The following is a 15410-nucleotide window of genomic DNA, read 5'->3' on the forward strand; positions in this document are numbered from 1 at the left end:
TTCTTTTCTAAAAAAGCACTCAACTTTCCTTGAATATTAAGAAATTGTCTCATTTGCTTCCTCGTAGTGACTTTTAATGATTCTTAGGCAAAGTCAAATAAGTTTTTCCGTCACAAAAAAAAATAGACAAAATTAAGTAATTTCTTATTAAATATAATAAAGTGAAAGTTAAATGACCAACTGCAATATTAACTCTTAAAAAAACTAGTGAAGGTTTTCTTTACCAATTAGAGAGTTTAAAGTTTAGGACAATCAATCACTCAATAAAGCTATAGGATGTATACTACAAAAAGAAAAATCAGAATTAGTTATGAACTTTGCCACTAATTTGTTGCTAAATCGCCCATAACTAACAAATTTTTTTAATAATCTGTAGCTAAATAGGATTAGCGACGAATTTTCTGTTAAGCTATAGAATTTGTCCGGTACTACCTCCTATTTTTTAGTAATTAATATAGAACCAACGCCCTAATTAGCTTTAAAATTAGGCCGAGTTAATAAGAATTTGTCTGTATAGGTATGTGCAACTGCGAATTTTCATTTTGTTTTTATATTCTTGATTTCCTACCAATTAACAAGTCCTGTACTATACTTTACAAATTATAACTTATAAATACTCCTCACTTGATTAATCGATCGTAGGCGGATCCAAGATTTAAAGCTTATGGGTTCTTATTGCAATCTCAAATTAATATACCATAATAATTGGGTTCACGGTTAAATATTTATAAGTATTTAGTAAAAAATTTAATAAAAATAGAGGGTCCACGCAAAAGTTACTGGGTTCCAAACCCATACACTATACTCTAGATACGTCCCTGATTATCAGGTATAATAACACCGCAACCAACGGCTTACTGGTTCAGATGAATTCAACAGTTTTTGCTTAGACTATGCATTTGTATTAAGAAATTTATCAGATATATATAAATATTTAACTGTAAATAACTAAAACGTGTTATGATTTCGATGCTAGTTCAGAATTTATAAACTTCAAATGTTGGCTGCGCTTTTAAATGTGCAACTTATATTAAACAGAAGAACAAGCTAATTATTTTAAAAAAAAAATAAATTAAATTAGAATAGGATTTGTAGAAACGAGACATGCAGTTCCCATTGAATTATTCCAACTTCTCTGGTAACAATTGAATATATTCTTAATAATGTTTTAAAGGAATCTATATCTCTTTCCCATGCAGAAAGAATACGTAGTCAAACGTTGACCAAAAGAAAGGCATGGAATTATGTTTAAGGAATATTTAAATCGAAAGTTAACACAGAAAGCATCTAAAAAAAAATACTTATTTTAGGATTTTCTTGAGTGTGTATATATATAACCTACAAACTTTCATCCTTTCAATATCTCAACAAGAAGAAAAGCCATAAAAGGAAATATCACAAAAATCTGCTAGAAGAAAAAAAGGGAAAAAGAAACATAGAAAATGGATATAAAGAGAGTTGAAGCTGCTCAAGAATATGAAGATTTTGTGCCAACATCAATGATGGTTCAAGAAAAAGACTATGACACTCTTCTCTTTAATCTTACAGGTGAGTTCTTATTCTCTTTTTTTTGTCCGGTAGCGGTAGCGGTAACGCCTTAAATCAAAGGGTGTCATCTGACTCCGCTTCGTCAAAAAAAAATTTACTTTATATAAAATATTTTTCTAAAAGTAATCTTATGTACATATACTATAGGACGATAGCATGAAAAAACTCAATGTATATTTTCTTTTAGGAACAAGAAGTAAAATCTTAGAACTCTAGACATTAACATGCCTAAAGGTTGAATTGTAACAATAGGCCGACACCAATTACGTTAAATTTTGGTTGCCACACCCCTTTGCGTGCGGTCCTTCTTCGGACCCTGCGTGAACACGGGATGACTTGTGCACCGAACATACCTTGATTGTCAATGGTTATTTCTAAACCACTCCCCCCACCCCCACCCCTACCCCACCCCCAAAAAAAGGAAAAAAGAATAATAAGAACAAATGGAGTGTGCAATATTACTTGACAATTCCTGAATGGGAGAGTGATATTAACTTTTCATGATAAATTATAGTTGATTCTAAAATGAAAATTTTATTATATTGTCTAAATGAGATATTTTCATAAAGAAAAATGAAGCAAATTCCAAATTCAATAGCTTTTGCCTATATTTCCATATTGTCTATATGCTTAATTTCACTATCACATAGGATATCTCATGTTACTTCATACTTTTCATAGTCAACCCTAAAATATATTCTATCTTCAGGGAGATAATGTTTTCATCCGTGGAATATGCGGCAAATCTTGAACGCATAAAAGTTAAATTTTTGAGTGGTTTTCTTATATAATAATTGCCTCAGTATTGTGAAAGGCTTAATGCATAAACCCTGAAACTCAATGAAGCCCAAAGTATGCGCTTCGCCTCGCTTAACTGGCAGCTTTACTGTAGGCGTGCTAACAATAAAGGCGCGTGCAACTTCACCAATGGCCTGTCTTTAAGAGCACAACAACATTTAAATGGATTAACTATATTTTTTCCATTCTTTTGTCCAATACTAATTGTTTGTGTTTATAATTTAAATTTCTTGCATTACATTTTTACTTTTATTTTTTTCCTTCATTGGCGTTTTTTTCGCTAAAATCTACACTTTAATATCGCTATGTGCTTAATAAAGCTCCAACATGTCTCTCTAGTTTTGCGCTTTTCACTTTTGGTATATATTCTGAAATACCCTAATGAAATTGAAATTCTACAGGTTTCAAGAAAGAACAGGTAAAGGTTCAACTGTCCAAAACAGGAATTCTAAATATTAGTGGACAAAGGCTAGTTTATAAATGGCAGAGGTTTCAGAAGGACATTCCTGTTTCAGAAAATTGTGACAAAAGCAAAATTAGTGCTAGATTTGTAAATGGCAATATTCTTTGTGTTAAATATCCAAAATTGATCATTTCAGAAGAAAAAAAGGATAAAAAGTTGCCTGCCTCAGCCAATGAACCACATGCTCAGAAGGAAAATGAAGAACAAGCTACAATGCAAAAGGTGTATTGTTTCGTACTATGGAAGTTATGTTTCAATAAGATATTTTCTATGAGGAAATTATTTTATAGTGTTTGGTTGCCAACACAAAATTAGTTTTCAGGATAATGTGGTTTTTGGTTTCTAGAAAATGTTTTCGAAGGAAAACACCTGGGGGGGGGAGGGGGGGGGGGGGGGAATGACTTCCTCACTTATTTTTCTTTAAATGTTTACCATTATCTTAACTTTTAACTTAATATTTTTTGCTCGAATTCACTTTAAGAAAGTTTTACGTATTAATCTTTAAGACTCAAAAAATTCATTAAAATGCTCTCCAATTCGCTAATATTGTTACTAATCTTTAATATATATATATATATATATATATATATATATATATAGACTGGCCCTTTTTTAAATTTGGAAACAATTTAACTTAAACTTCCAATTATATCCTTAATGGGAAGCTTTTATAATCACACAAATATTCTGGACCCCTTTTTGGCTTGTTTAGGAACACAAATTCCAAAAGTCTTCATTTTTTCTTAAACTTCTTGCCTAGTCAAACATGTTCGTATAAATTGGAATGGAGGGAGTATATTTTTTAATCTTTCTTGAACCGAGGGTCTATCAGAAATAGCCTTTCTACGTTCCCAAGATAGGGGTAAGGCCTGCGTACACATCACCCTCCGCAGATCCTATTTGTGAAATTTCACTGGGTTGTTATTGCTATTATATATTTTTTTTTGTAAAAGGTTTTCTTCTCACCAACTAAAATACATTTTCTCGAAAAATACTTTTCGTATAAAACATTGGTATTTTCCTGGAAAATAACTTTCTTCGTATCAAACACACTAACTGAGATGAATTTACTAAGCTGCAGGGTAATGCTGAGAATGTTGCTGCTAAAGAGCCAATACTGAAAGAAGAACCAAAGAACACTAATCCAAAAACCAGTGAACAAACAGAGGCTATAAGCCTTCCAAAAAGCACTTCAGAAGATGGAAAGGCAACAATTTCTTGCAGTAAACCGAACAATCAATCGATAAACGATAAGGAATTACCAGCCGGAGACGCTCAACTGCCTAATAATGCTGCGAATACTCCTGCTAAAGAGCCAGAACTGAAAGAAGAACCAAAGAAAACTAGTCCAAAAACTAATGAACAAACTGAGGCTAAAAGTCTTCCCAAAAGCACTTCAGAAGATGGAAAAATAACAAGTTTATTCACTAAACCAGATGATCAATCGATAAACGATAAGGAATTGCCAGCCCGAGATGCTCCACTGCCTAATAATCCAGCCAGTGAACCACAACAGCATCAAAATACCACTTCAATTGATGAGCCAAAGATCAATAAATCAAGAACTAGTGAACAAACAAGAGTTAAACCAGATAACGACAACAGCAACAACAACAACAATAACAACAATACTGCCTCAGTTCCTAACAAGTTGGGGTCGGCTAGTGATTTGTTCGCAAAGCTGAAGATGCGAAAGGAAGTGATAAGCATGACCCTGGTTGCTCTGTTGGTTCTTGGTGTCGGTCGCTATGTCATCAATGTGATGAAGTCACCCAAGAAAGATAAAGAATGAGACTAGCTTGTCTTCCTGGAATTAAAATTTAAAAATTGGGATATTATGTATCTGATGTGATTGTAAATAGAATATATAAACGTCCATTCTGAAATGTAATCAATGAAAAGTTGCAATCATGAATTATGTACAGTGGATGATTGTTCTTAATGAAATTAATAACTCTGCTGCAACCATTGTGATTTCCTGGCTGGTGAAACCAGTGTATGGGCTTCTACCTCTCCGGCCTGTTGGTAGCATATAGGAAATTGTTGGAAGCGTGTCAAACTAATAGAAGGGAAAAATATTTAAAAAGAGAAAAGTAATAAATTGAGGAAAAAAAAGACAAGACAAGACAAGATTTACATGGTTCAGCAATTTTCGCCTACTCCACGGCCATACAAAGAATAACTCTTTATTGATATTGAGAGAAAAAGAAGAATGTTGTAAGGATGATTTACAATGGCTTTTTAACATACTTTGATCTAATTAGCTCCATATTGATCTTCTAGACTTATTTTGGGAAAAAAACTAAAATTAGGATATAATCCTCTAACTGCAATACCTTAGAATAAAATGATTTGTTTTGTTTTCACATGTCTATATTATCTTGCTCATAGAAAAATGTTGACAATTCCTGCAACTAGAAAATATTTTTTAAGAATAAAATTAGTAAGATCTTACCTAAAATCAACAATATCTTAAGGATGTTGGAATATATTAGTAATATTGTCAATTAGGAAAAAATATTAGAAGAAGATGATTTTAAAAAAATAAGTAACATCTTTACATCTAAAAAGTTAGAAGAATAAAATTCAAATAACAGTATGTGTATAATTGTATTCTATTTAATAATTTTAAGGCCTCTAATAAGAGCTGTAGCTTTAGGCGACGTACACCATTGATATGCCCCTGTATGTTGGTTTAATTCATTGTGGATTTGAATGGTTGAATGGCGGTTAATGATGGTACGCATGGTAAGGGGGTCGACGGTTGTCAGTCACGAATTGTGACGATTCAATAGGTTGTTTTGAGTATTGGCCTTTATTTCTGAGTTTCGAGACCTCCATTAGCTTCATTTGATATTTTTTTTATTTTCCTGCGTGGTCCGTATCTTCTATTGAAAAAGTTTTTACGTAAAATTTTGAAGAAAAAGTAAATTTTTGTTTAAAATGGAAGTTCAGTTGACCACTTCCAATATTCTTTTTTTAAACGACCTCGGATCGAAATTTTGACAGTTCCGACATGTTCGTAAGATGTTTTTGGACTTATATGCTCTTTTGGTTGGGGTCCAGAGTGACCCGAGCATATCTCGGCGCGTTATATGGAAAATTATGAAAATGAGTTTTCAAGTTGAAAATCATGAGTTTTGATGATCGATTCTTATTATTTGATGTTATTTTAATGATCTGAGGTAGTGAACAAGTTTACATGATGCTATTACACTTGTGTGCGTGTTTGATTTGGAGCCCGAGCGGCTCAGGTGAGTTCGGGTGTGTATCAGATGAGTTTCGGATGATATGAGTTAGTTGGTGTGCTTCAATTCTGGCGTTGATATGCAGACCTCGCATTTGCAAGGTTTGGCTCACAAATGCGAGCCTCGCTTTTGCAATCAAGACATCGCATTTGCGAGCATGGGCTTGGGCTGGGAGACCTGCATTTGCGAGGAAGAGTTTGCTTTTGTGATGGGGGAAAGTCATATCTGCGAACTAATTGGTCGCTACTGCGACCACTGAGCATCTAGGGCATCCTCGCAAATGCAAAGTGGATATCCACATTTGCGGGGAGAGGGAGAGTTCGCATTTGCAATAAAAGTGTTGCATTTGCGACTTCTGGGCTTATGACGCGCTGATCGCATTTGCGATCTCTGCTTCGCATTTGTGGATTTTACAATTGCAAGCAAGAGTTCGCAATAGTGACACCTACAGCTGGGTAAAAAGGGAAAAAATGAGACTTGCCTCATTTTACACCATTTCTCAACCCTAAATACTCTAGAGGCAATTTTCTTGAGAGCTTTGCTTCCTAAAATCATTCGTAAGTGACTCTAAACTACTTTATTTCAATTACCCATTACTTTTCATGAGTTTTAAACATCAAATCTGTGGTTTCCATGATTGAAAGGCAGAAATTGGGAATTTCGTACAATTGAGATTTAGACCTCGAATTGAGGTTGAATTTCGAAATAAATCACATAACCAAGCTCGGAGGTGAATGTCTAATCGAATTTTGGTCCGAATCTCGGATTTTGACCAAGCGGGCTCAAGGTTGACTTTTGCTGACTTTTTAAAATACATCAAAGATTGAATTTTTTTATTCGTGAGTAGTTCCTAAACCTATTTTAAATTATTTTTGATCGATAATTGGTTAGATTTGGTTAGTTTGGAGGCTTGTTCAAAAGGCAAGGTCGTGTTTGATTGATTGGTTTGGTTGCAGAGTAAGGTAAGTGTAACGATCCGACCGGTCATTTTGAGCATTTGCTCGGTAGTTTGGGAGCATGAGTAGTTCCGTATGATATGTTAGGACTTGTGTGCAAAAGTTGAGTTTATTCCGAGTTGATTTGATATGTTTCGGCGTGAGTTTTTGGAGGTCGAAAGTTCGAAAGTTCGTTAAGTTTGATTTTTAGGTACATTTCGTCGTTTCGATGTTGTTATGCGTGATTTGAGGCCTTGTGTAGGTCCATGTTATATTATGTGACTTGTTGGTATGTTTGTACGGGGTCCAGAGGGGCTCGGGTAAGTTTCAGATAGGTTTGGGTTGTGTTGCACTCATTTTTCTTATGTTTCGACGTCGTTTCTTCAAGTGTAAATGGTACCACATTGAACAAACGAGCTACGATTTTTGTTGTGATTAAAGCTTTAGATGCGTATCGTATTATGGAGCCATAGCAAAAAGAATCGTCGAATTTGGACATCGTATGAGGGTTTTATAGTGATTTTACTAAGAATTGGGTTGTCAGATTTTTCAGATTAATTATGAAATTGCCACTGACTTCGTATTTAAAAATCTGTCCGGAGTGACCCGAGCACATTTCGGCGTGTTATATGGAAAATTATGAAAATGAGTTTTCAAGTTGAAAATCAAGAGTTTTGACGGTCGATTCTTGTTATTTGATGTTATTTTGATGATTTGAGGTAGTGAAAAAGTTTATATGATGTTATTACATTTGTGTGCATGTTTGGTTTGGATACCGAGGGGCTAGGGTGAGTTCAGGTGTGTATCAGATGAGTTTCGGATGATATGAGTGAGCTGGTGTGCTTCTGTTCTTGTGTTGATATGCAGACCTCGCATTTGCGAGGTTTGACTCGCATTCGCTTTTGCGATCGAGACATCGCATTTGCGAGCATGGGCTTGGGTTGGGAGACCTCGCATTTGCGAGGAAGAGTTCGCTTTTGTGATGGGGGAAAGTCATATCTGCGAACTAATTGGTCGCAATTGCGACCACTGGGCATTATGGGCATCCTCGCAAATGCGAAATGGATATCCGCATTTGCGGGGAGAGGGAGGGTTCACATTACCGATAAAAGTGTTGCATTTGCGACTTCTGGGCTTCTGACGTGCTAATTACATTTGCGATATGTGCTTTGCAATTGTAGATTATGCAATTGCAAGCAAGAATTCGCAATTGTGACACCTACAACTGGGTAAAAAATGAAAAAAAATGAGACTTGGCTTATGTTACACCATTTGTCAACCCTAAACACTCTAGAGGCAATTTTCTTGAGAGCTTTGCTTCCTAAAATCATTGAAATGTGACTCTAATCTACTTTATTTCAATTACCCATTTTTTTCATGAGTTTTTAATATCAAATCTATGGTTCCATGATTGAATGGTAGAAATTGGGTATTTCGTACAATTGAGATTTAGACCTCAAATTGAGGTCGAATTTTGAACCAAATCACATAACGAGCTCGGAGGTGAAAGTCTGATTGAATTTTGGTCCGAATCTCGGATTTTGACCAAGCGGGCTCAAGGTTGACTTTTTAAAATTCATCAAAGATTGAATATTTTTTATTTGTGAGTAGTTCCTAAACCTTATTTTAAATTATTTGATCGATAATTGGTTAGATTTGGGTTTTTTGGAGGCTTGTTCAAAAGGCAAGGTCGTGGTTGATTAATTGGTTTGGTTGTGGAGTAAGGTAAGTGTAACGATCCGACCGGTTATTTAGAGCATTTGAACTTCGCTCGGTAGTTTGGGGGCATCTAGGGCATCTAGGGCATCCTCGCAAATGCGAAGTGGATATCCACATTTGCAGGGAGAGGGAGTGTTCGCATTTGCGATAAAAGTGTTGCATTTGCGACTTTTGGGCTTATGACGCGCTGATCGAATTTGCGATCTGTGCTTCGCATTTGTGAATTTCGCAATTGCAAGCAAGAGTTCGCAATTGTGACACCTACAGCTGGGTAAAAAGGAAAAAAATGAGACTTGGCTCATTTCACACCATTTCTCAACCCTAAACACTCTAGAGGTAATTTTCTTGAGAGCTTTGCTTCCTAAAATCATTGGTAAGTGACTCTAATCTACTTTATTTCAATTAGCCATTACTTTTCAAGAGTTTTAAACATCAAATCTATGGTTTCTATGATTGAAAGGTAAAAATTGGTAATTTCATACAATTGAGATTTAGACCTCGAATTGAGGTTGAATTTCAAAATAAATCACATAACCGAGCTCGGAGGTGAATGTTTAATCGAACTTTGGTCTGAATCTAGGATTTTGACCATGCGGGCTCAAGGTTGACTTTTGTTGACTTTTTAAAATTCATCAAAGATTGAATTTTTTGTTCGTGAGTAGTTCCTAAACCTATTTTAAATTATTTGATCGATAATTGGTTAGATTTGGTTGGTTTGGAGGCTTGTCCAAAAGGCAAGGTCATGGTTGATTGAATTGTTTGGTTGCAGAGTAAGGTAAGTGTAACGATCCGACCGGTCATTTTGAGCATTTGAACTTCGCTCAGTAGTTTGGGGGCATGTGTAGTTCCGTATGATATATTAGGACTTGTGTGCAAAATTTGAGTTTATTCGGAGTTGATTTGATATGTTTCGGCGTGAGTTTTTGGAAGTCGAAAGTTCGAAAGTTCATTAAGTTTAATTTGAGGTGCGTTTCATAGTTTCGATGTTGTTATGCGTGATTTGAGGCCTTGTGTAGGTCCATGTTATAATATGGGACTTGCTGGTATGTTCGTACGGGGTCCAGAGGGGCTCTGATGAGTTTCAGATAGGTTTGGATTGTGTTGCACTCGTTTTTTTATGTTTTGACATCGTTTGTTCAAGCATAAATGGTACCACATTGAATAAATAAGCTCCGGTTGTGGTTTTGATTGAAGCATTTTATTCGTATCGTTATTATGGAGCCATAGCAAAAAGAATCGTCGAATTTAGACATCGTATGGGGGTTTTATAGTGATTTACTAAGAATTGGGTTGCGAGATTTTTCAGATTAATTACGAAATTTCCACTGACTTCGTATTTAAAATTATGTCCGGAGTGACCCGAGCACATTTCGGCGCGTTATATGGAAAATTACGAAAAAGTTTTCAAGTTGAAAATCAAGAGTTGTGACGATCGATTCTTGTTATTTGATGTTATTTTGATTATTTATGGTAGTGAACAAGTTTATATGATGTTATTACACTTGTGTGCATGTTTGGTTTGGAGCCCGAGGGGCTGGGTGAGTTCGGGCGTGTATCAGATGATTTCGGATGATGTGAGGTTAGCTGGTGTGCTTCAGTTCTTGTGTTGATATGCATACCTCGTATTTGCGAGGTTTGGCTCGCATTCGCTTTTGCGATCAAGACATCGCATTTGCGAGCATGGGCTTGGGCTGGGAGACCTTGCACTTGCGAGGAAGAGTTCGTTTTTGTGATGGGGGAAAGTCATATCTGCAAACTAATTGGTCGCAATTGCGACCACTGGGCAGCTAGGGCATCCTCGCAAATGCAAAGTGGATATACGCATTTTCGAGGAGAGGGAGGGTTCGCATTACCGATAAAAGTGTTGCATTTGCGACTTCTGGGCTTCTGACGCGCTAATTACATTTGCGATCTGTGCTTCGCATTTGTGGATTTTGCAATTGCAAGCAAGAATTCGCAATTGTGACACCTACAGCTGGGTAAAAAATGAATAAGAAGAGACTTGGCTTATGTTACACAATTTCTCAATCCTAAACACTCTAGAGGCAATTTTCTTGAGAGCTTTGCTTCCTAAAGTCATTGGTAAGTGACTCTAATCTGCTTTATTTCAATTGCCCATTTTTTTCATGAGTTTTTAACATTAATTCTATGGTTCTATGATTGAATGGTAGAAATTGGGTATTTCGTACAATTGAGATCTAAACCTCAAATTGAGGTCGAATTTCAAACCAAATCACATAACCGAGCTCGGAGGTTAATGTCTGATCGAATTATGGTCCGAATCTCGAATTTTGACCAAGCGAGCTCAAGGTTGACTTTTCTTGACTTTTTAAAATTCATCCAAGATTGAATTTCTTTTATTCGTGAGTAGTTCCTAAACCTTATTTGAAATTATTTGATCGGTAATTGGTTAGATTTGGGTTTTTTGGAGGCTTGTTCAAAAGGCAAGGTCGTGGTTGATTGATTGGTTTGGTTGTGGAGTGACGTAAGTGTAACGATCCGACCGGTCATTTTGAGAATTTGAATTTCCCTTGATAGTTTGGGAGCATGAGTAGTTCCGTATGATGTATTAGGACTTGTGTGCAAAATTTGAGTTTATTCCGAGTTGATTTGATATGTTTCGGCGTGAGTATTTGGAAGCCGAAAGTTCGAAAGTTCATTAAGTTTGACTTGAGGTATGTTTCGTCGTTTTGATGTTGTTATGCATGATTTGAGGCCTTGAGTAGGTCCGTGTTATATTATAGGACTTGTTGGTATGTTTGTACGGGGTCCAGAGGGGCTCGGGTGAGTTTCGGATTGGTTTGGGTTGTGTTGCACTCGTTTTTCTTATGTTTCGACGTCGTTTCTTCAAGCATAAATGGTACCACATTGAACCAAACGAGCTCCGATTTTTGTTGTGATTAAAGCATTAAATCTGTATCGTAATTATGAAGCCATAGCAAAAAGAATCGTCGAATTTGGACATCGTATGAGGGTTTTATAGTGATTTTACTTAGAACTGGGTTGTCAAATTTTTTAGATTAATTACGAAATTGCCACTGACTTTGTATTTAAAAATCTATCCGGAGTGACCCGAGGACATTTCGGCACGTTATATTAAAATTTTGAAAATGAGTTTTCAAGTTGAAAATCAAGAGTTTTGATGATCGATTCTTGTTATTTGATGTTATTTTGATGATATGAGGTAGTGAACAAGTTTATATTATGTTTTAACACTTGTGTGCATGTTTGGTTTGGAGCCCGAGGGGCTCAGGTGAGTTCGGGTGTGTATCAGATGAGTTTCGAATGATATGAGTTAGCTGGTGTGCTTCAGTTCTGGCATTCATATGCAGACTTCACATTTTTGCGATCAAGATATCGCATTTGCGAGGAAGAGTTCACTTTTGTGATGGGGGAAAGTCATATCTGCGAACTAATTGGTCGCTACTGCGGCCACTGAGCATCTTGGGCATCCTCGCAAATGCGAAGTGGATATCCACATTTGCGGGGAGAGGGAGGGTTCGCATTTGCGATAAAAGTGTTGCATTTGCGACTTCTGGGCTTATGACGCGCTGATCGCATTTGCGATATGTGCTTCGCATTTGTGGATTGCAATTGCAAGCAAGAGTTCGCAATTGTGACACCTACATCTGGGTAAAAAGGGAAAAAATGAGACTTGGCTCATTTTACCCCATTTCTCAACCCTAAACACTCTAGAGGCAATTTTCTTGAGAGCTTTGCTTCCTAAAATCGTTGGTAAGTGACTCTAATCTACTTTATTTCAAATAGCCATTACTTTTCATGAGTTTTAATCATCAAATCTACGGTTTCCATGATTGAAAGGCAAAAATTGGTAACTTCGTACAATTGAGATTTAGACCTCGAATTGAGGTGAATTTCGAAACAGATCTCACAACCGAGCTCGGAGGTGAATGTCTAATCGCATTTTGGTCCGAATCTAGGATTTTGACCATGCGGGCTCAAGGTTGACTTTTTAAAATTCATCAAAGATTGAATTTTTTATTCGTGAGTAGTTCCTAAACCTATTTTAAATTATTTGATCGATAATTAGTTAGATTTGGTTGGTTTGGAGGCTTGTTCAAAAGGCAAGGTCGTGGTTGATTTATTGGTTTGGTTGCAGAGTAAGGTAAGTGTAACGATTCGACCGGTCATTTTGAGCATTTGAACTTCGCTCGGTAGTTTGGGGGCATGTGTAGTTCCATATGATAGATTAGGACAAGTGTGCAAAATTTGAGTTTATTCCGAGTTGATTTGATATGTTTCGGCGTGAGTTTTCGGAAGTCGAAAGTTCATTAAGTTTGATTTGAGGTGCGTTTCGTCGTTACTATGTTGTTATGCGTGATTTGAGGCCTTGTGTAGGTCCATGTTATAATATGGGACTTGTAGGTATGTTCGTACGGAGTCCAGAGGGGCTCTGATGAGTTTCAGATAAGTTTGGGTTGTGTTGCACTCGTTTTTCTTATGTTTCGACGTTGTTTCTTCTAGCATAAATGGTATCACATTGAACAAATAAGCTCGGATTTTTGTTTTGATTAAAGCATTATCGTTATTATGGATCCATAGCAAAAAGAATCGTCGAATTTGGACATCGTATGAGAGTTTTACAGTGATTTTACTAAGAATTGGTTTGCGAGATTTTCCAGATTAATTATGCAATTACCACTGACTTTGTGTTTAAAATTCTGTCCGGAGTGACCCGAGCACATTTTGGCGCGTTATATGGAAAATTACGAAAATGAGTTTTCAAGTTGAAAATCAAGAGTTTTGACAATCGATTCTTGTTATTTGATGTTATTTTGATTATTTGAGGTAGTGAACAAGTTTATATGATGTTATTGCACTTGTGTGCATGTTTGGTTTGGAGCCCAGGGGGCTGGGTGAGTTCGGGCGTGTATCAGATGAGTTTCGGATGATATGAGTTAGCTGGTTAGCTTCAGTTCTTGTGTTGATATGCAGACCTCGCATTTGCGAGGTTTGGCTTGCATTCGCCTTTGCGATCAAGACGTCGCATTTGCGAGCATGGGCTTGGGTTGGGAGACCTCGCATTTGTGATGAAGAGTTCGCTTTTGTGATGGGGGAAAGTCATATCTGCGAACTAATTGGTCGCAATTGTGACCACTGGGCATCTAGGGCATCCTCGCAAATGCGAAGTGGATATCCGCATTAGCGGGGAGAGGGAGGGTTCGCATTACCGATAAATGTGTTGCATTTGCGAATTCTGGATTTCTGACGCGCTAATTACATTTGCGATATGTGCTTCGCAATTGTGGATTTTGCAATTGCAAGCAAGAATTCGCAATTGTGACACCTACAGCTGGGTAAAAAATGAAAAAAATGAGACTTGGCTTATGTTACACCATTTCTCAACCCTAAACACTCTAGAGGCAATTTTCTTGAGAGCTTTGCTTCCTAAAATCATTGATAAGTGACTCTAATCTACTTTATTTAATTTACCCTTTTTTCATGAGTTTTTAACATCAAATCTATGATTCCATGATTGAATGCTAGAAATTGGGTATTTCGTAACATTGAGTTTTAGACCTCGAATTGAGGTCGAATTTCGAACCAAATCACATAACCGAGCTCGGAGGTGAATGTTTGATCGAATTTGGGTCTGAATCTCGGATTTTGACCAAGCGGGCTCAATATTGACTTTTGTTGACTTTTTAAAATTCATCAAAGATTGAATTTCTTTTATTCGTGAGTAGTTCCTAAACCTTATTTTAAATTATTTGATTGATAATTGGTTAGATTTGGGTTTTTTGGAGGCTTGTTCAAAAGGCAAGGTCGTGGTTGATTGATTGGTTTGGTTTTGGAGTAAGGTAACTGTAACGATCCGACCGGTCATTTTGAGTATTTGAATTTCGCTTGGTAGTTTGGGGGCATGAGTAGTTCCGTATGATGTATTAGGACTTGTGTGCCAAATTTGAGTTTATTCCGAGTTGATTTGATATGTTTCGGCGTGAGTTTTTGGAAGCTGAAAGTTTGAAAGTTCATTAAGTTTGATTTGAGGTGCATTTCGTCGTTTCGATGTTGTTATGCATGATTTGAGGCCTTGAGTAGGACTGTGTTACATTATTGGACTTGTTGGTATGTTCGTACGGGGTCCAGAGGGGCTCGGGTGAGTTTCGGATAGGTTTGGGTTGTGTTGCACTCGTTTTTCTTATGTTTCGACGTCGTTTCTTCAAGCATAAATGGTACCACATTGAACCAAACGAGCTTCGATTCTTGTTGTGATAAAAGCATTCGATCTGTATCGTAATTATGGAGCCATAAGAAAAAAAATCATCGAATTTGGACATCGTATGAGGGTATTATAGTGATTTTACTAAGAATTGGGTTGTCAGATTTTATAGATTAATTTCGATATTTCCACTGACTTCAGATTTAAAAATCTGTCCGGAGTGACCCAAGCACATTTCGGCGCGTTATATGGAAAATTATGTGAGTTTTCGAGTTGAAAATCAAGAGTTTTGATGATCGATTCTTGTTATTTGATATTATTTTGATGAGTTGAGGTAGTGAACAAGTTTATATGATGTTATTCCACTTGTGTGCATGTTTGGTTTGGAGCCCGAGGGGCTCAGGTGAGTTCGGGTGTGTATTAGATGAGTTTCGAATGATATGAGTTAGCTGGTGTGCTTCAGTTCTGGCGTTCATATGCAGACCTCACATTTACGAGGTTTGGATCACAAATGC

General features: G+C 36.6%; 1 protein-coding gene across 1 annotated transcript; it reads left to right on the forward strand.

Annotated features, from left to right (window-relative positions):
• On the forward strand, positions 1348 to 4774 carry LOC109219931 (inactive protein RESTRICTED TEV MOVEMENT 2-like). Its single transcript, XM_019384423.1, has 3 exons — positions 1348 to 1548; positions 2748 to 3031; positions 3891 to 4774. The coding sequence occupies exons 1-3, from the start codon at positions 1443 to 1445 to the stop codon at positions 4599 to 4601; spliced, it is 1101 nt and encodes a 366-aa protein (XP_019239968.1). The 5' UTR covers positions 1348 to 1442; the 3' UTR covers positions 4602 to 4774.

Source organism: Nicotiana attenuata, chromosome 1 (assembly GCF_001879085.1).
Source record: "Nicotiana attenuata strain UT chromosome 1, NIATTr2, whole genome shotgun sequence".
Classification (NCBI taxonomy): Eukaryota; Viridiplantae; Streptophyta; class Magnoliopsida; order Solanales; family Solanaceae; genus Nicotiana; species Nicotiana attenuata.

Bases quoted from the DNA above. Each gene is read 5' to 3' on its own strand.
- LOC109219931 (XM_019384423.1), top strand. From the start codon at position 1,443: ATGGATATAAAGAGAGTTGAAGCTGCTCAAGAATATGAAGATTTTGTG. The intron at 1,549-2,747 runs GTGAGTTCTTAT...GAAATTCTACAG, and splicing joins TCTTCTCTTTAATCTTACAG to GTTTCAAGAAAGAACAGGTA. The intron at 3,032-3,890 runs GTGTATTGTTTC...ACTAAGCTGCAG, and splicing joins AACAAGCTACAATGCAAAAG to GGTAATGCTGAGAATGTTGC.